A 19507-nucleotide genomic window follows, 5' to 3' on the forward strand; every position below is an offset into this window, starting at 1 on the left:
ATTTTAAGATTCTAGGCAGGAATTAACTTTAAATTAGTAGTTGATGTAATTCGGAAGAACATGCAGTCCTTAGAATTCAGCAGCAAGCATTGACAAAAAAAATTCCAACACTGTAATTCTAATAATTTAGCGTTTAAAGTTGCCTTTTCATGTTCTAATGTAAAATTAACAAAAACTTGTATGTAAGAAGTGCAAAAAGTTTTTGTTCCTGTTATGCTTCGAAGTATCAGTCTGTTGGGATAAATACTGCAGAGAAAGCCTGGCAGCGTTTTTGCTAATAGAAATTGTAGAAATAAGGTGCTTAAGTCTTTACTAAGCTGATTTTTGTTTTTTATTTTTCTTCTTTTAAGTCTTAGCATGTGCTTCCAATTTTCGGTGACTCCATTTGATTATGCTTGCAATTTTGACAGTATCATCTTGAAGGGACTACTTAGTGGTATAGTATATCACCTTTGCAGACAGGTGGCAATAGTACTGTGACTTGGTCTTTCGTGGCTTTTAAAATATTTCTTGGGGCACGTATTCCCCCTCCCCCCACCACCATTGCTTGTAAGGTACTTCCTGGTTAGTCATTACAGAATAATGAAGATAGGTCTTTTTGTAGAATGTTGAACCTTTGAGCTACCAGTGTAAGGAGATAGGTGGAAATGGAGATTAAAGGTAGTGAAATGTCCAAGTATTTAAGGGCATTGAATGCCAGTTCTGCCATTTATGCCCAGTCTTTAAACTTACCTCAGTGGCGAAAAGGGGAAAATGAATAGGTATGTACTTCACAGGGTTGTGCTTAACATAGTGCTCACTATGTATATTGTTAATCTTTTTAAGAGTGCTATACTAATTAAAAATATTTGCAATATTTAGGGATAAAGGAATTAAAATTCTATCATTTTTCAGATGTGCTTTGTAAATTTAAAATCCAAGTAGAAGATTGGCATTGGAGACATTCGTCATGTGATTGGAGCTAAAATTAATCCTTATCTATTTGACATTTAAAATTTTTAATTTCTGGAGCTTTTCATTTTGAATGAATGACCTAAATTTGGACCCAGTTGCTACTGGAAAGCACCGATGTCTTGATGTGCTGCCAAGTGTGTACATAATACTGTTTTGCATTTGTTTAGAACTTACAGTCTTAAGCACATTCTTAGTCACTTTCACATTAAGAGTGTCACTTAAGTGTGAGGCGGGACTAGTGCTTGTAAATGCTAGCGGGCAGACTAATTTTAGAGTTTTTAGTGTAATATTTCAGCATGTGGGCTGCTAACGATTTTATAACTCTATTCTAGTTTGCTGGCCTAGACCTGAACTCTTCAGATAATCAGAGTGGAGGAAGTACAGCCAGCAGTAAGTAAAACATTTTACGAATTTACCAAATATTAGAATTTTAATATACTATTTTGTTGAACTTATTTAAAATTTAAGAATTTCTCCTGTAGTATTTACTGTGTAAAGAATTACGTAGAATTATGTAGTAATTGATCAATCTAAAGCGTCATGACCTTTTGGTAATAAAAGAGATTAATTTTCTTGAGTAAAAGTGATTTTAAAAAACTGTACAACATATAATCTTTAGTAGAGTTTGTCTATGAATATGGGCCCAGTTTAGAGGTGATGGGGTCGTGTCTCTCCCTGATCAGTAAAGGAAACATTCACATATTTAAATCGTTACAAGTACCCCTTTTTTATAAAGAACATGAAACTAATAGAATAAAGCTAGATTGAATCTTGGGGTGGTTAGGATTCAAAATGCCATATGTGGCATTTTTTTTTTTTCCTTTGGAAAAGAAGTTAGATGTAAAAGTGATCTCCCCTCCCCAGGTTTGTTTCTTTGTTTTTTGTTTTTTTTTTGTTTGTTTGTTTGTTTTTGAGACTTATTAGAGATTAGTAATAAGGAAATCTGTTTGGCAGTAGACTTGCTTCAGTTTAGGGCTCTTCTAACCTATTATCTAAAAAGATGAGTACAGGCTGTAGGGTTTGAAAGCACTATTTCTTAAAGCATTGTATTACGTAGTAAAGAACATGTCATTTTTAGGCAGGGACCTAACTGCACACATAGTTTTACTTGGTATTTGTTTTAAATTTCACCTTATTTCCCATGCTAAGAATCTTTTAAGAATTGATCATCTTAGTTTAGTAGAGATCTTTAATATTTAATTCAACCCAGGAGGGAAAAAGGAAAATTAAATTGTAGATTTACTAGTAATAAAGTGAGTTGACTTCATATGGTGGATATGCATTGTTTGCTTTTTGCCTTTTCATCCATTTCCTAGGCTGTATTCTTGCTTGCATACAGAGCAACAGTCGACTTTTCAGCAAGCCCCAAATTAAAACTCCCAAATTCTTGAAATTACTTCCTCTTTTCAGCTTTTTCACATATATTCTGTTTGGAATTTACTAGGATAGAAACAAAAAAAGGCCTCTTAATGGCTAATTGTGTGATTTATTATATGGTAGTCTTTTAGGTTGTTGTTGTAATACTTGAGTTCTAATCATTTTGTTAGATTATGACAATTCTGAAACCATGGCAGGCCTTTAAAATAATTGTGTTAAATTAACCTTTAGTGGCAAGTTAAACATTTTGTATTTGTAAACTTCAGCTATTAGGTTCCAAGTCAAATTTTTGTTTGCCAAACTTGTCTTCCTCTCCTTTTTAAAAATTTATTTATAAAGCAATAACCTGTTAAAAGTAAAACTGAATTCATCTCCCCCCAATTTCCAAGTAAGCAGTCTGACTAAGAAGGCTAGGGATTTAAAAAAAAATTATTCAGAACCATTTTTTTAATAGTGCACGTTTTGGTAAAAAAGCTTTAACTTGAAGGTTTTTGGCGTTTAGTTTTTTATGTATATATAAATATATACATATATATGTGTATTTTTTTTTTTTTCTTAGAAGGGCGCTATATTCCTCCTCACTTAAGGAACAGAGAAGCTACTAAAGGTAAGTCCTTTGAGCAATTTGTAGACCTAATTCTTGCTGAGTTTAGAAGTTGGAGCCCAGGGAAAAGGAGGCACCTTGGGAAGTTTGTAAACTCTACTCTGCTTCTGTCAGCTGGTTCATATGTTAGGAGTTAATTACTTGGGGAAAACCCATTTAATGTCACAGTGGGAAATTTTGCATTTCCTGTGTCATGCTCTTACGAGGCCAAGGACATGATATTGTACAATTTCACTAGTCTTGTGCTTAATCTGTGTTTGTAATCTTTCACAGCATGCTTTCAATTTGAAAAAGATGAGTGGGCACCCTACTATGTGAACCTAACTGCATGGTGATAACCCAGTTATTTTTGTCTTGCAGAGGTGCCAAAATGAAGATGAGATTATTGTAGAATAGTTAACAGGGTGTATAGTGTTGGGCACGCTCCCAATAAGTTGGGAGTGATTCTCTGGTTTCATTTCCTTCCTTTAACTGTTTCATTTGAAAGGCTTTATCTGAAAGGTATCACACCACCTGGTCTTTTCCTATTTAGTTCGTAACGTGATAGAAAAGTAGTAGATGTCTCAAATGATGGGACAACTGTTTGGATGCTATATAGATGTAGAATAGATGCTCCGAGATTTGGAGGAAAAAGATCAGGAAAACCATTTAAAGATCAGGAGGAGGAAGATACTGGATAAAGGTTTTAGTTACTGCAAAGTTTGTCTTTATCATCATGGGTGTTCTTGTTATTCCTTAGAATGTACTAGCAGGAATTGACCCCATGTATATTTAGGGCTTTGGTGCAGTGACAAAAATCAAAGGGGAAGAGGCAGTGTCAAGTTTAGAGCTGAAAGAGCTCTTACCTAACTCAATTCTATTGATAACTAAGGATGTTGGTCACTAGGCTGGCTAATAATAGAGGCAGAAGGCTGAATGAAAGTATCTTAACTTGTAAACTAATCTCTATTTAATAAAGTGTCACTGAAGCTAGTTAAACCCTCTGCTTGTCTTTAAACCCTCTGCCTATCTGGCTAATTTATATCTTTATCATTCATTCTTACTGAATGTTTATAGCTGTACCCTAGAAACCTACCTACACTAAGAGTGAGTAGGGAGGTGGATTTTCCTTTTTTTTGAGGTATTCTTGATTCTCATCTGACAATATATATTTCATGTGAACAAAGCACCATTCTTAAATTTTTTACTGTTGAAACTGAAAAATACTATATTAAACCAAGTAGTCTGACAGTCTTGAGAATGTTTTAAATGAATATCACCTCTAAGAAACATTGAAACAGTGGTAACTGGTTTCCTAGTAAGCTCATTCATACCTATAAAATGAGTGGAAGTTAAATTGTCATAATACCGTAATCATTGCACTACAGGAATAGCTATTGACCTTTTAGAGGTGATATTTATTCAGAATATTTCTAAATAGATTGCTCGGTTTTAGTGTACCGTATTTTCTAGTGGAGAGAATTGGAGATATAAAACATTTTGTGTTCGTTCCCTAATGTAAACCAGCTCTGAATCTTGATTCTTTTTTAGTGCCATGATAAGAATTATTTCCACTGTCCCTCCAGCCTGTAGAGAGAAAATTAAGTCAGTGGAGGGCTTTAAATTTAGAAACATAAGAATTATGTCAAGGTATTGTTAATTACTAATTAATATGGTAAAAAAATTTTTTTTTTTTAATTAAAGGATTCTACGATAAAGACAGTTCAGGGTGGAGTTCTAGTAAAGATAAGGATGCATACAGCAGTTTTGGATCTCGTAGTGATTCAAGAGGGAAGTCTAGCTTCTTCAGTGATCGTGGAACTGGGTCAAGGGGAAGGTAAGTGATTTTTTTATCTAATTGTCTTACACGTGTGCACAGAACAGCAATTTAGGAATTGGTCTTTAATTTGATAAGTCCTCATCCTGTACTCTGATCATTAAACATATTTCCACCCTTAATAGACCACTTATTGGGATGTTAAGTATTACGTCTGTTTAAATCATCTTAGCTGTAAGAGATCTTTACTAAACTGAACTTGTTACATAGAAATTAGATAAGAATAAGAACATGCCCTTTGGCATAAATGAAATCAGTTATTTTTATATTTTCCTAGTTTTATGTATTCTATTTAAAAGTAAGTTTAGTGAATGGCCTAATTGGGTGAGATTTTTGTGGATAATTCTATATGACAATTTTTAAACACCTTATATTTTTGATTACACAAGTGTGGTGAACTGACCTCATGCGCCTAATAGCTGTGGTTAGTCCTGTGTGTCCTGATTTTTCGCAAACAGGCCTAAAACTAAAAGCATCTTAATTCAGGTAAGGATTATTTTCTACTTTTTATGCAAAGTCTTGTCACACAGGTGAATTGTCCTTTAAATGACATCCTAATATAATTGGGACAATTGATATTTGGTATGCTGTTTTCTTTTCTCTACCACTAAATATATGTGGATGAGAACTTTAACAAAGGTATAAGTTATATGCTGATTTCAAATATATTAAGACTTGATTCTTAATTTCAGCATAAATGAGGCCTGTGTAGACTGTATAACTTTATAGAAATAAAAAGGATGCTGATTTTAGAAAATGTAAATGACACATACAATCTGGCTAATTACAGGGCCTTTTTTGACAAATAAGAGAAAACCAGTATTGGGCTGTTGACATTCTTGAGGTTAGCCATAATGAATAATTCAGCTTCTCCAGGTACCATTCTAGAGTAGTGGTAAGAATCTGATAATTTTTAATGTGCTTCTGATTGATTAATTGATTGATTGTGCTGTTCAGGTTTGATGATCGTGGACGGAGTGACTATGATGGCATTGGCAGCCGTGGTGACAGAAGTGGCTTCGGCAAATTTGAACGAGGGGGGAATAGTCGCTGGTGTGACAAATCAGATGAGGATGATTGGTCAAAACCGCTTCCACCAAGTGAACGTTTGGAACAGTAGGTTTCTGAAATGCATGTTAATTGTGATGCAGCCTTCTTAGTATAACAAACTTACCTTTTTTTTTTTTTTTTATTTCAGGGAACTCTTTTCTGGAGGCAACACTGGGATTAACTTTGAGAAATATGACGATATTCCGGTTGAGGCAACAGGCAACAACTGTCCTCCACACATTGAAAGTGTAAGTATCTTCGTTTGATCTTTTAAGACAGTGGGGGAAGTGTAAATGTTTTCACAGTACATCAAAATGAGATGGGCTTCCTAAAGGCATGTATAGACTCATGCTTCCTTTATTTTAACAATTCTTTAAAGTTAATTTAAAAACTGACCTCATTGGCTTATGGAAAGGGAGAGAATTTAGCTCAGTATTACCATTAATATGAAATAGGGAATGGGTCAAACATAGGAAGAATTCAAAACTTCTATGTAAATTAAGCCCACAGGGTTGATTTTTTTTTTCCCCCTAAAATGTAACAATTTTTATTTAAAGCAACTGTAAGTACAAATCAGCTAATGGTTGTTTTTTTATCATTATTGTATTAGTAGAAAACAAAAATGGCTCCAGATAGCATTTCTAGCTATTTAACTCTGTTGAATTTCTTGACAGTTCAGTGATGTTGAGATGGGAGAAATTATTATGGGAAACATTGAGCTTACTCGTTATACTCGCCCGACTCCAGTGCAAAAGCATGCTATTCCTATTATCAAAGAGAAAAGAGACTTGATGGCTTGTGCCCAAACAGGTAAGCTCACTTGATAAAAGTAAAAGTAGGATAAGATTGGAGAATAGCCTGTGGCACATAGAAATGTGACCAAGGGAAAGGTGCCTCTGTGGGGTAAGATAGCGCCTCCCATCTTTTGGGAACAGCCTCTGAATTAAGTATAAGACTTACTATTATATCTGTGAGTTGAACCAGTTTGAAAGCGGGGGGCAAAATTCTCCCACTAAAAATACATAGTACTTGAATTATTTGTTATCTTTTCCTATGGAAGAGAATGTCATTCTTTATACACTATCAATATATACTTATACAGAATTGTTAGAAATTGAAATTGACACCACTTTTGAGGCAAAATTCCTGCTTTCTTTACAAACACAAATGGAAAGAAGTGAATACTACATCATTAATCAGTTTTGTACACTTGTTCTGTAAAGCAACAAAATGTTTTGATTTTTACGGGCTATGTGATCTCTGAACTACTCAGTTCTTTTATAGTGAGAAGGCAGCCATAAATAATATGTAGATTAATCGAGCATGGTTGTATTCCAAATAAAGCTTTATCTACAAAGATATAAATAGTCTGGGCCTTAGTTTGTTGACTCCTATTACAGGTGGGTCAAACAAGTCACTTGGTATTTTTAATTTAGCTGTTAAGTTTTAGAAAATTTACTTGGGTGTAAAGTGAAATTACTAATTGACTGGTAATGGGGCAGTTATCAAACACTGTCATCTAACAACACTTATTCAAAAGTAATGTGTTTTTGTGATTGAATTAAATGTGCTTTCTCTTAAACAGGGTCTGGAAAAACTGCAGCATTTCTTTTGCCCATCTTGAGTCAGATTTATTCTGATGGTCCAGGCGAGGCCTTGAGGGCCATGAAGGTAAATATTTCTTTATAAAACAGGAAATTATTGTAGAACTTTGTAGGTAGCTGTAGAGACAGCTTTCTAAATGACACTAAGACTTACTCCAATCTGTTTAACAAAAAACAATTTTCAAACGGAATCTGTAAATTACAGAGGGGGAATATATCATAATCTTTAAAAAGATGTTAAGAGTTTAATTTATAAATTAATTTCTTAGGAAAATGGAAGATATGGGCGCCGCAAACAGTACCCAATCTCCTTGGTATTAGCACCAACTAGAGAATTGGCAGTACAGATTTATGAGGAAGCCAGGAAAGTAAGTATACATTGGTTATTGGCTTTCTGGTGGATTTTAATGAAATGTTGTATGACCATGTAAAAATCTCTGCTTTATAATTGGTAACATTTCTTTGCTTATAGTTTTCATACCGATCTAGAGTTCGTCCTTGTGTGGTTTATGGTGGTGCCGATATTGGTCAGCAGATTCGAGACTTAGAACGTGGATGTCACTTGTTAGTAGCCACTCCAGGACGTCTAGTGGATATGATGGAACGAGGAAAGATTGGATTAGACTTCTGCAAGTATGTTAATTTTTAAATGTATGGAGAATACAGTGCTAATTTTTAAAAATATTGGCCATTACTTTTATAGTACTTCTTTTAGCATTGTCTAAAATTTAAGACTGAGAAGTGATTTTAGTTATATAATTTTTATGAAAAGTTTGCTCATCGTAATTTTAATGTTAAAAAATCAGTGACATCTTAGTAGAGGCTGAGAATGACAACCAGACTGTGGGACAGAGTCAAATAGTAAGAGCTAATTTGGCTGTGTGATTTTTGGATGATTTATTTAGTGGCAAAAATTCTGGGCTGTGCGTGCATCAAATTGTGTGATATGAGGGGTTTAATAACTACCTGAAAGAAAATATAATTGTACTTTCACAGGTACAGCTATACTAAAATTCTTCTCAAATTTTAAACAATTTTTTTTGCGACAGGTACTTGGTGTTGGATGAAGCTGATCGGATGTTAGATATGGGGTTTGAACCTCAAATACGTAGAATAGTTGAACAAGATACTATGCCACCAAAGGGAGTTCGCCACACTATGATGTTTAGTGCTACTTTCCCTAAGGAAATACAGGTATTGTTTGGGGCTGCGAACAATATTTATTTACTTAGGAATTTGTCTCAGTAGATAATAAAATCATTTTTTTTCTTTTTAGATGCTTGCTCGTGATTTCTTGGATGAATATATCTTTCTGGCTGTAGGAAGAGTTGGCTCTACCTCTGAGAACATCACACAGAAAGTAGTTTGGGTGGAAGAGTCAGACAAAAGGTCATTTCTGCTTGACCTTCTAAATGCAACAGGTAAAATTATGAATAATTTTAGCATTACTCTGGTGGCTTAGGTAATGAGAATTTGGATTACCTCTATTTGCATGTTTACTTAGTGCAAAGAGAACAAAGCCTCTATTACTGACAAAAACCTTGTAATTTTTCAAATTTAGGCAAGGATTCACTGACTTTAGTGTTTGTGGAGACCAAAAAGGGTGCAGATTCTTTGGAGGAGTTCTTATACCGTGAAGGGTATGCTTGTACCAGTATCCATGGAGACCGATCTCAGAGAGATAGAGAAGAGGCCCTTCACCAGTTCCGCTCAGGAAAAAGCCCAATACTAGTGGCTACAGCAGTATGTTTAATATAATCTCTTCATGTTCAACTGTTGGTTTTCTTTTAAGTGGGCCATATATAACAAAAGTTATCTTTCAGGTAGCAGCAAGAGGACTGGACATTTCAAATGTAAAACATGTTATCAATTTTGATTTGCCAAGTGATATTGAAGAATATGTACATCGCATTGGCCGTACAGGACGTGTAGGAAACCTTGGTAAGTGTGTGTGTGGTTAGGTTACTTGATGGTCTGGTTGTTCATTTTTTCAGTGTGACGCATGCAGTGAAGAATGTTTCAGGATCTTAAGTTACAAGAACTCTATTTCCAAGGAATGCAGTTAAAAAGTATATTTTAGCAATAGAAGTGACAGAAAAGTTAGGTTTTGTTCAAGGAACCTTTAAGTTGGTTAAATAGCAATTTTTACCCTTTTAAATATTCTGTTTACTGACAAAAGTAAGATTACTGTGCTACTTTATGGAAAACCTTAATTTATGTATTTTTCGGAACTGTTTTAGGCCTTGCCACCTCTTTCTTTAATGAAAGAAATGTAAACATCACCAAGGATTTGTTGGATCTTCTTGTTGAAGCTAAACAAGAGGTGCCATCTTGGTTAGAAAACATGGCTTATGAACACCACTATAAGGGTAGCAGTCGTGGACGATCTAAGAGGTGAGTTACAGGTGGTATATAATGAGAGGGATGAGTACTGTGTCCAAGGTTAACAAACTTAATTTTCTCAGGCTGCTTAGATCCTTTGTGTTATTGGGGGTATTAGTAAAAAGGGTGACACAAGTCAGTGGCAGACTTTCATGGCTAAGGCCATTCGAAACACTATTAAGGAACATGGGGCTGGATGAGGAATCGATTGAATTGAAAAAATTAGAAGCTGGTTATTGGGAAGTTTTAGCAAGAATTTTGAGTTATTTAGTGGGAATTCATCTTCATATGAACCAATACACATTTTTGTCCTCGTAGTAGTAGATTCAGTGGAGGATTTGGTGCCAGAGATTATCGACAAAGTAGTGGTGGCAGCAGTTCCAGCTTCAGCAGCCGTGCGAGCAGCAGCCGCAGTGGTGGAGGCGGCCATGGCAGCAGCAGAGGGTTTGGTGGAGGTAATATTAAATTTTTAACCTCACTATATTTGGGAAGGGTTTTTTCCTTTTAGTCATCCTTTTCAAAGCATAATTAAATCACTATGCTGGATACCTGAAACACATAAAATAATTATTGAATGTCAATTCTAATTGAAAAAATAATTTTTTAAGAGCATAATATTGGGGAAGTTCAACTCTGTAGGTTGCTTTTTACAGTTTTAAATCAAAGTGCTTAAAGAAGGGAAAGATGGTATTTAACAGTAGATGACTTAATTTCTTTTTCTTTTTTTTTAAATCTCTCATTAGGTGGCTATGGAGGCTTTTACAACAGTGATGGATACGGAGGAAATTACAACTCCCAGGGGGTTGACTGGTGGGGTAACTGAACCTGCTTTACAGTAGGTCACCCTGCCAAACAAGCTAATATGGAAACCACATGTAACTTAGCCAGACTATACCTTGTGTAGCTTCAAGAACTCGCAGTACATTACCAGCTGTGATTCTCCACTGAAATTTTTTTTTTTAAGGGAGCTCAAGGTCACATGAAGAAGTGAAAGGAACAATCAGCAGCCCTGTTCAGAAGGTGGTTTGAAGACTTCATTGCTGTAGTTTGGATTAACTCCCCTCCCGCCAACCCCCATCCCAAACTGCATTTATAATTTGTGACTGAGGATCATTTGTTTGTTAATGTACTGTGCCTTTAACTTTAGACAACTTTTTATTTTGATGTCCTGTTGGCTCAGTAATGCTCAAGATACCAATTGTTTTGACAAAATAAATTTACTGAACTTGGGCTAAAATCAAACCTTGGCACACAGGTGTGATACAACTTAACAGGAATCATCGATTCATCCATAAATATTATAAGGAAAATACTTACGCGGTAGCCCGCATTAGGGCTTTTTGATACTTGCAGATTGGGGGAAAACAAACAACAAACGTCTTGAAGCATATTTAATGGAATTAGTTTCTAATGTGGCAAACTGTATTAAAGTTCTGATTTGCTCACTCTATCCTGGATAGGTATTTAGAACCTGATAGTCTTTAAACAAGCCATTCCAGTCATGATGAGGTGATGTATGATATGAGTACATGCATACATTCAAAGCACAGTTTTCAAAGTTAATGCAAGTAAAATACAGCAATTCCTCTTTCAATGTTTAGGCAGATCATTATGAGCTAGCCAAATGTGGGCATACTATTACAGGGAAAGTTTAAAGGTCTGATAACTTGAAATAGGTTTTTAGGAGAATTCATCTACTTAGACTTTTTAAATGCCTGCCATAAATGAAACTGAAATGGTAGAATGGCTGACCACAGCAATGACCAGCCCTCGTTAGGGCCCTGGATGATTTTTGGTCTAATAACGCATGCTAGTGTTGATGTTTTTTGGTCAAGAGGGTATGAACAGGAAGAATTAATGCAGCAGGCTTTATTTTAAATGCCGATTCACATTACTCTGTTCAAGCTGCGTTGAGATGTTAAACTGGCTTACTATAGACTTTGTAAAAATGGCTCCAGAAGAGTAACAAACTGAAATATTTGAGATCACACAGGTTGGAAATATGTACATAACTGCACAAGGTGTCAATTCTGCTATACAGTGCAGTTTTAGTCAGTTTTAGTTGCATAGGTTTCCATTGTATTTATAGTCTGTTTATGCTAAATCTGGCCAAAGATGAGCATTGTCCACCACTAAAATGCCTCTGCCACTTTGAATTCTGTGCTGATTTTGTGGCCAGAATGCGGTGATCAAAACGCTCAATTTTTTTACAGTGGCATAGGAAGACGGCAAAAATTTCCTAAAGTGCAATAGATTTTCAAGTGTATTGTGCCTTGTTCTAAAACTTTTATTAAGTAGGTGCACTTGACAGTATTGAGGTCATTTGTTATGGTGCTATTTCAATTAGTCTAGGTTTAGGCCCTTGTACATTTTGCCCATAACTTTTTACAAAGTACTTCTTTTATTGCACATTCAGAGAATTTTATATATATGTCTTGTGTGCGTGTCCTTAAACTTCCAATCTTATTTTGTCTCTTGGAGATTGTTGAACGCAGCTTGTCTAGGAAGGGGGATGGGACTAGATTCTAAAATTTATTTGGGACCATGGGAGTGATAGTTGGGAAGAAAACTATTTGCACACGACAGATTTCTAGATACTTTTTGCTGCTAGTTTTATGTAATATTTATTGAACATTTTGACAAATATTTATTTTTGTAAGCCTAAAAGTGATTCTTTGAAAGTTTAAAGAAACTTGACCAAAAGACAGTACAAAAACACTGGCACTTGAATGTTGAATGTCACCGTATGCGTGAAATTATATATTTCGGGGTAGTGTGAGCTTTTAATGTTAAGTCATATTAAACTCTTAAGTCAAATTAAGCAGACCCGGCATTGGCAGTGTAGCCATAACTTTCTGATGTTAGTAAAAACAAAATTGGCGACTTGAAATTAATCATGCCAAGGTTTTGATACACTTGTCTTAAGATATTAATGAAACACTTCAAAACACTGATATGAAGTGTCCAGATTCTGATGTTTGTTGTGTGAGTTTTGTTTTAGTTGTATTTTTTTTTTCCAGTGAATGTCTGGCACATTGCAATCCTCAAACATGTGGTTATCTTCGTTGTATTGGCATAGTCAGTGACTTGTACATTCAGCAATAGCGTTTGAGCAAGTTTATCAGTAAGCAATATTTTCAGTTAATAAATAAGGTTTCAAAAATCACAAGAATGGATTTAAACTTGCTGAATGTAAAGATTGAACTTCAAGTCACTGTAGCTTTAGTAATTGCTTATTGTATTAGTTTAGATGCTAGCACTGCATGTGCTGTGCATATTCTGATTTTATTAAAATAAAAAGTTGAACTGCACAGTCTTCCTTTGTTGTTGTCAACTGTGGTTTATTATTAGAAGTGAAAATAAAGTTGTGCTCTTGCTTGAAGAATTGTAAGATGTTATTTCTTTGGTTGCTGTCCAGTGCTAATTTTGAGATTCCTCTTGGAGGCAGAATTACTTTGGTATCATAAATATTTGTAATGAAGTGAGAAAAGGGTTTGTGTAATGGATGGAAATCTTAAAGGTCCTTATTGATGTACAAAGAGTATGTATTACAAATTGGCTTGTACTTTAAACAAGCTTAATATGGGTTGGAATCTTGAGGTACTTGACATGGAGGGTTGAATAATGAAAAAATGGGGTAAAAATCAAATGTATTCGTGATCCCGCAAGTGATGAGACTTAGGGCTCAATATTCTGGCTAAGGGTGGTTGAGAGACCATGGGCCCCCCCGCTTTTTTTTTTTTTTTGCTGATGTCCTTTATTAACCATATGTTGCTGCAGGTTGCTTGCTACCAGTTAACAGGAGATGGTATGAGAGCCATAGTATATTGAATAAGAACTTACGTTGAACCATATGAGAAGACTATTTGTTTTTGGGGCCAAGAGGTCAAAAATTGGCAATTTGATAGGGTTCAACCTAATGAAAGTATACATATTGAACTTTTGTTTCACTTTTTGAGTTGTAGGTTTTCAGCATGGTTAACATTTGCATTACTGTTTTCCTTGTTATACTGAAGACATTTCCCTAAGAGGTGTAAAAATGCCTCTTCCGTCTTTGGTTATCTCCATTCTTTACTCAATCTAGTGTAGGCACACTACACACACCTAGATTTTCAACAGCCCATCTCATTTACCTGACATCAGTTGCTTAGTGGTATGCAGAATGGTGGCTCAATCTCTACTCCTGACCCAGTCACTGGATAGGGCCTAGTAGGTTATCTGGTAGACTGATGCAAAGGCTGATTTGGGGTCATTTCAAAAATTGTATGGGTTAATTGAGTGTTGGGCTTTGGGAACATAGCAATAAATTCAGATGTAGTCCTTACCCTCTTGGAACTGAGTGTTGGCAACAGAAGTGCCTGGGAAATGATTCTAGGGCAACTCTCCTAATAGAATCCAACTGAAGTTCATGCAGGAATCTTGCTGCTTTTGTTCCTAAATCTCCCTGGGGAAATCCGATGTAACCAACTTTGGTATGGAGCCCACTGTTCTCTACCCTTTATTCACTGTTCCAAAACTTGCATTTGCCATTAGGATGTTTCAGGGACTTCATGGCAGGAGCAGCTCTATATTCCAAATGATAATAGGTGCTGCAACCAAATCATGTCACTCTTAAGGAGCTCCTATGGTGTGGGTACTAATCTACCTGTGCAGCTTTTAACTTCCTATCCCTTATACTGTAGCTGAATATGATGCTATCTTTCAGACTTATCCTACACTTCACCTCAGTTTTTGTGCACCTTTTTTCTTCTAACTAGATTTGGAGTTAATGTTAGAGTAATTTTATATGTTTTACTCAGAATATTAAGGTGCCATTTCCAATTACTAGCGGTGTGGAGGAAAGAGGTTACAATTGGAGTGTGAAGAATGATCTCAACTATGAAAATATATCGACTGGGGGGAAATTTAAAATAGTGACAGTCCTTCAATTCTGGTTGAAATTTTAAAAAGATTTTCTGCCTCATATTCATACTGAACAAATGTTATACAATTAGAATATATTTTCTAATAAAACATGTTTTTTGATTGTTTTAGTTTGAAATGATTAAAGATTCAGAGGAAGTTGTGAAAATAGTACAGAGAGGTCCTGTGTACCCTTCACCCAGTTTCTCCTGATGGCAACATTTGGCATAACTAGTACAACATCAAACCAGGAAATGGACATTGGTACAATACACAGACATTCAGATTTCTCTAGTTTTACATGTATTGGTGTATATGTGTGCAGTTTTATCACGTGTTGATTTGTGTAGCCACCTCCACAAAACTTCCATCATCAAGATCTTCCTAGGGCTACTTTTACAGTCACACCTGTCCTTTCCTGCCTTCCTACCCTGTCATTAACCCCTGTCAACCACTCATCTGTTTTTCATCTTTAAAATGCCATTTCAAAATCGTTAACATAAATGGAATTGTGCAGTATGTTACCTTTTGAGATTAGCTTTTTGTTACTCAGCATAATGTCCTTGAGAGCCATTCACACTGTTGCAAACAGTTTGTTCCTTTTATTTGCTGAGTAGTATGGATGTTCCCTAGTTTATCCATTCAGCCACTGAAGGACATTTGGCTTGCTTGTTTCCAGTTTTGACTATTACAAATTGAAGCTACTATGAACATTCATGTACAGGGTTTTGTGTGGGCATAAATTTCCATTTTTTCTGGCAAAAATGTCCAGGAATGTAATTTTAGGTCATATGGTAAGTACGTGTTTAGTTTAAGAACCTGTCAAACCATTTTTCAGAGTGGCTGTACCATTTTACAGTCCCACCAGCAATGCACAAGCGATCCAGTTTCCATCCTCATTGGCATTTGATGTTAGATTTTATTTTGTCCTTTCTAATTGGTGTGAAGTGGTATCATTGTGGTCTTAATTTGCATTTCTTTAACGACTAGTGATGTTGAACATCTTTTCATGTGCTTATTTGCTATCCTTATATTCTCTTTGGTAAAATATATGTTCATGTCTTTTGCCCACTTTAAAATTAATTGATTGCTTTTTACTGCTGAGTTTTTAGTTTTAGTTTTTTTTTTTTTTATGTATTCTAGGTACAAGTCCTTTGTCAGATATGTGGTTTGCAAATATTTTCTCCCAGTCTATAGCTATTCTAGTTCCTTTCCCTTTCCATATAAATTTTAGAATAAGCTACAAAAAATCTTGCTGGGATTTTGATGGTAATTGTGCTGAACCTATACATCAGTTTGGGGGAGAATCTACATCTTGACTATGTTGAGTCTAAAACATTTTTAAGTCGTGAACCCAGAATATCCAGCCAACTGGGAAGATTACCTAGTAGAGTTTCTACGTGGAACACTCCTATTTATTCTCCTAGGATCATGCTCTTCTTTTAAAGCACGTCCATGGAGCAAGTGTCTCCATGAAATCCCACATTTCGTGAAGGAAGTTCATGCAGGAATATATTAAGCAGTTCAGCTTCTAGTCATGGAAGCCTAGGTGTTTCAGACCAACCCTCCTGAAGACAACCTGAAGACAACCATACAAACGCATGCGAATATCATGTAGGCATTCCGTTCTGAGTAAACATCTTCTGAAAGGGTTCCTGTTAGGGAACAGAGACAGATTTCCCAGTCAAATAAATTAGTAACTACCTGTGCAGAGAATACAATATTCACCTAATCCCAAACTTGGGAGAAACCTTACACCTTCTCAGTTTCATCTTTTTAAAACTCATCATTTTGAGAGTGTGCTTTGGATTCTTACTTGAATATTAATTCTCAGCATGCATTCAACTTAATTACTGTAATGTCCCAGAATTTTAATAACACAAAATTTTAATGTCAATTTTCATCAAGGAACTGCATCCTTGGATCGTACTGTGGTGACTTCCTGTAGAAGTTCTTTAATTGGCATGTATGTCGGCAGTGACTTCTCTTTCACAAGGGGCACAGAAACTGCTATGTGCAATCTGCATTCCTCTATTCTGTGGATTTCCAAGACATCCACAGTGTTAGTGGTTTTCCTTGTAAGAAGACCTGTGGGATAAATTTATCTTGAGTATCAGTGTCACAAATAGCTTTTGCTTCTAAGAAGTGTGTTTTTCTCTCCGAATGCTGAAAACTATACATGTTTTCGCTTTGGCCCGCTCGTAGGAATGAGGTCTATGGCATTGGTTAATGATACCCCTGGTTGAATCTTGTTTCCTCTTTTCCAACTGTTTTCATTTTCTTGCATGGACATCTGAAAGTTGCCTCCAAATTTTGGAGTGAGATAAGCTATATCAAATGAAACTTAAAGCTATTTTCTTTAGTGTGTTGTTTTGGTTTCTTACCAAACAAGTAGGAATATCTTGAAATGGGAATTTAGATTTAATGATGATAATAAAAAGAAAAAAGGGTAGCAGCCCAGGTAATCCAATTCATTTTCCTCCATTGGAGTTGGATAGGATACACTCTTAGGTTTTATCTAATTCTGTAGGAAAGTTGGGTTTATCTTCCTGTCCTGTGGCTTTCCAGAAGCTCATTAAGACTGGATGGTTCCTATGATTGTATTCTCTACTAGAGGAGATCAAATAACTAATGAGATTTGTTTTGAATGGTAGTGTCAATAGGGTGGACACAGCTATAGGCTTACTATGTTTTAATGATCTAGCAGCAAAAATAAAGGTGTTTTTAAAGGTGTTTAGTATGAGAAAATAAGGATATGTTTTAGTAATATCTGTTTAAAACCCTAAGTAAAGAAAGGAGCTAGCATCACCCCTGGCTATATTGGTGCTTTTTCTTCTTTTAGAGGCTTTCCATTACCTCCTAGTGGAGGAATTATGAGTGTTCCTGTTCTATTTATGCCTTTCTCAAGAATTTAGCATTGTGGTGGTCTCTCTATTAATGCATTATCTATATTTCCCTCTCTCCTGGATCAATCCCTTAATATAACCTATCTCAAAGCCCTCTCTTGAATTCATGCCTCTTTCCAGCTTACTACTCCATTTTCTATATTCCATTCCCCTAAAAACCTCAAATTTACTGTCTACTTCCTTACCTCTTTTATTTTTATTCTATTTTATCAGTTTTCTTTCTCCATCATTCCACTGAAGTGGCTCTTATTAAAAATTTCATAGTTACCTATTCTTTGTCATCTTACTAGATCTTTCAGCAGCACTTAACACTGAGCACTTCCTTATTGGCCCTTTTGTCCCAAGGTTTCTGTGAGCTCACACTTACCTGATTTTCCTCCTTTAGTCTCTCTTGCTGAGTCCTCTGACTCCTTCTCAACTCTTCAATATTGGAGGGCCCCAGGGTTCAATCATTAACCAGCCTCTCTATCTCCAGTTTCCTCTTAAGTGCTTTCATTCATTTTCATGGCTTTGGATATCATCTCTTTTAATTAGTTAATATTTTATGTAGACAATACATTCACTTATTTCAAGAATCACATGATATATGAAGTTATACAGTGAAGTCTGTTCCCACCTGCCCCATCCCAACCAATAGCTACTTGTGTATCCTTCCATAGTGTCCTTATGCAAATGTAAGTGTTATAAATATACTTTCTCCTCATTTTACACAAAAGGTAGCACATTATAAACATTGTTCCATACTTTTTTTTTACTAAACAATATGTACTGGATATTTTTGCATATCAATATATAGAGTTCACTCTTTCTTACATCATATAATCAGAATAGTATATTGTGTGGCTATATCATAATTATGTAACTATCCTTCTATTGATGAACATATAGGTTGTTTTCCATCCTTTGCTATTACCAACAACACTTCGATGAATGATTAACTTTGTACTCCTAAGTCTGTCCGTTGAAATTTGGGCAAATATGATCAAGTCGTTCCCCACAGAAGTTGTATCCATTGGCACTTCCATTAGCAATGTACCAGAATGTTTCTTTTCTCATAGTTTTGTCTATGAGCATATTTTCAAACTTGTATTTTGGCCAATGTGATTGAGATTCTATTTTTCGCCTGTGTAGTTTTAATTTATAGTTGTCTTCTGAGTGAGCTTAAACACTTTCCCATATATTTAAGGGCTATTGGCATTTTCTTCTGTGGATTATCTATTCACAAATATCTTTTGCCTATTTTTCTTCTATGTTATTGGTTTATTTTTATGGATCTGTAGAAGCTCTATCAGAAAGATTAGCTCTTTGTCATATGAGTAGCCATTTTTTAAAACACTTCGTCATTTGTATTTTCACTCTGCTTATGGTGTTTTTCAGCTATGTAGAGTTTTTTTTTTTTTTAATGTGTGGTTTATTTCATCAGTCTTTTCTTTAGGCCTACTGAATACTGAGCCATAGTTTTTTTTTCTTACTCCAACATATTAAAAAAGAATTCTCCCATTTTTTTCTTTATAGTGATATTTCTACTTTTATGGTTATATTTTCACATTAATTTTAATCCATTTTGAATTTATCTTGATGTATGATAATGGTGTATGGATCCAACATTTTTTTCCATTTGACTCAACCACCGTCTATTGAAATATCTGTCTTTTCTACACTATTAGGGTAGGGTTAAAGTACTGTAACAAAGAAGTTCTGACATACTACTTAAACAAGATAGAAATAATTTCTCTTATCTACTGTTTCAGAATTTGTGTTCCCAGGTCAGTGGGCGACTCTGTTGCACCCAGTCATTCAGGACTGAGACTCCTTCCATTTTATTTCTCTACCTTTAGGGCAGTAGTTCTCAAAATATGGTCTTTACACCAGCAGTATTAGCATTACCTGAAAACTTGTTAGAAATAGGAAT

General features: G+C 35.3%; 1 protein-coding gene across 3 annotated transcripts in view; it reads left to right on the forward strand.

Annotated features, from left to right (window-relative positions):
* DDX3X (DEAD-box helicase 3, X-linked) overlaps window positions 1-13169 on the forward strand; it is a 15096-nt gene extending 1927 nt beyond the window's left edge. Inside the window, exons 2-17 of one of the 3 annotated variants that reach the window (XM_011380756.2) lie at window positions 1287-1344; window positions 2891-2938; window positions 4619-4751; window positions 5709-5867; window positions 5950-6049; window positions 6476-6611; window positions 7387-7472; window positions 7675-7773; window positions 7878-8038; window positions 8455-8599; window positions 8682-8826; window positions 8967-9148; window positions 9229-9346; window positions 9646-9799; window positions 10106-10242; window positions 10531-13169. In XM_011380756.2, coding sequence (XP_011379058.1) covers window positions 1287-1344; window positions 2891-2938; window positions 4619-4751; window positions 5709-5867; window positions 5950-6049; window positions 6476-6611; window positions 7387-7472; window positions 7675-7773; window positions 7878-8038; window positions 8455-8599; window positions 8682-8826; window positions 8967-9148; window positions 9229-9346; window positions 9646-9799; window positions 10106-10242; window positions 10531-10610 — 1941 coding nt within the window. In that variant the 3' untranslated portion in view covers window positions 10611-13169. The remainder of the gene's footprint in view (window positions 1-1286; window positions 1345-2890; window positions 2939-4618; window positions 4752-5708; window positions 5868-5949; window positions 6050-6475; window positions 6612-7386; window positions 7473-7674; window positions 7774-7877; window positions 8039-8454; window positions 8600-8681; window positions 8827-8966; window positions 9149-9228; window positions 9347-9645; window positions 9800-10105; window positions 10243-10530) is intronic. The other 2 variants (XM_011380757.2, XM_023523700.1) reach the window with 2 other exon arrangements.
* Window positions 13170-19507: the final 6338 nt, after the last annotated feature.

Source organism: Pteropus vampyrus, unplaced genomic scaffold, assembly GCF_000151845.1.
Source record: "Pteropus vampyrus isolate Shadow unplaced genomic scaffold, Pvam_2.0 Scaffold404, whole genome shotgun sequence".
In the NCBI taxonomy this organism is placed as follows: Eukaryota; Metazoa; Chordata; class Mammalia; order Chiroptera; family Pteropodidae; genus Pteropus; species Pteropus vampyrus.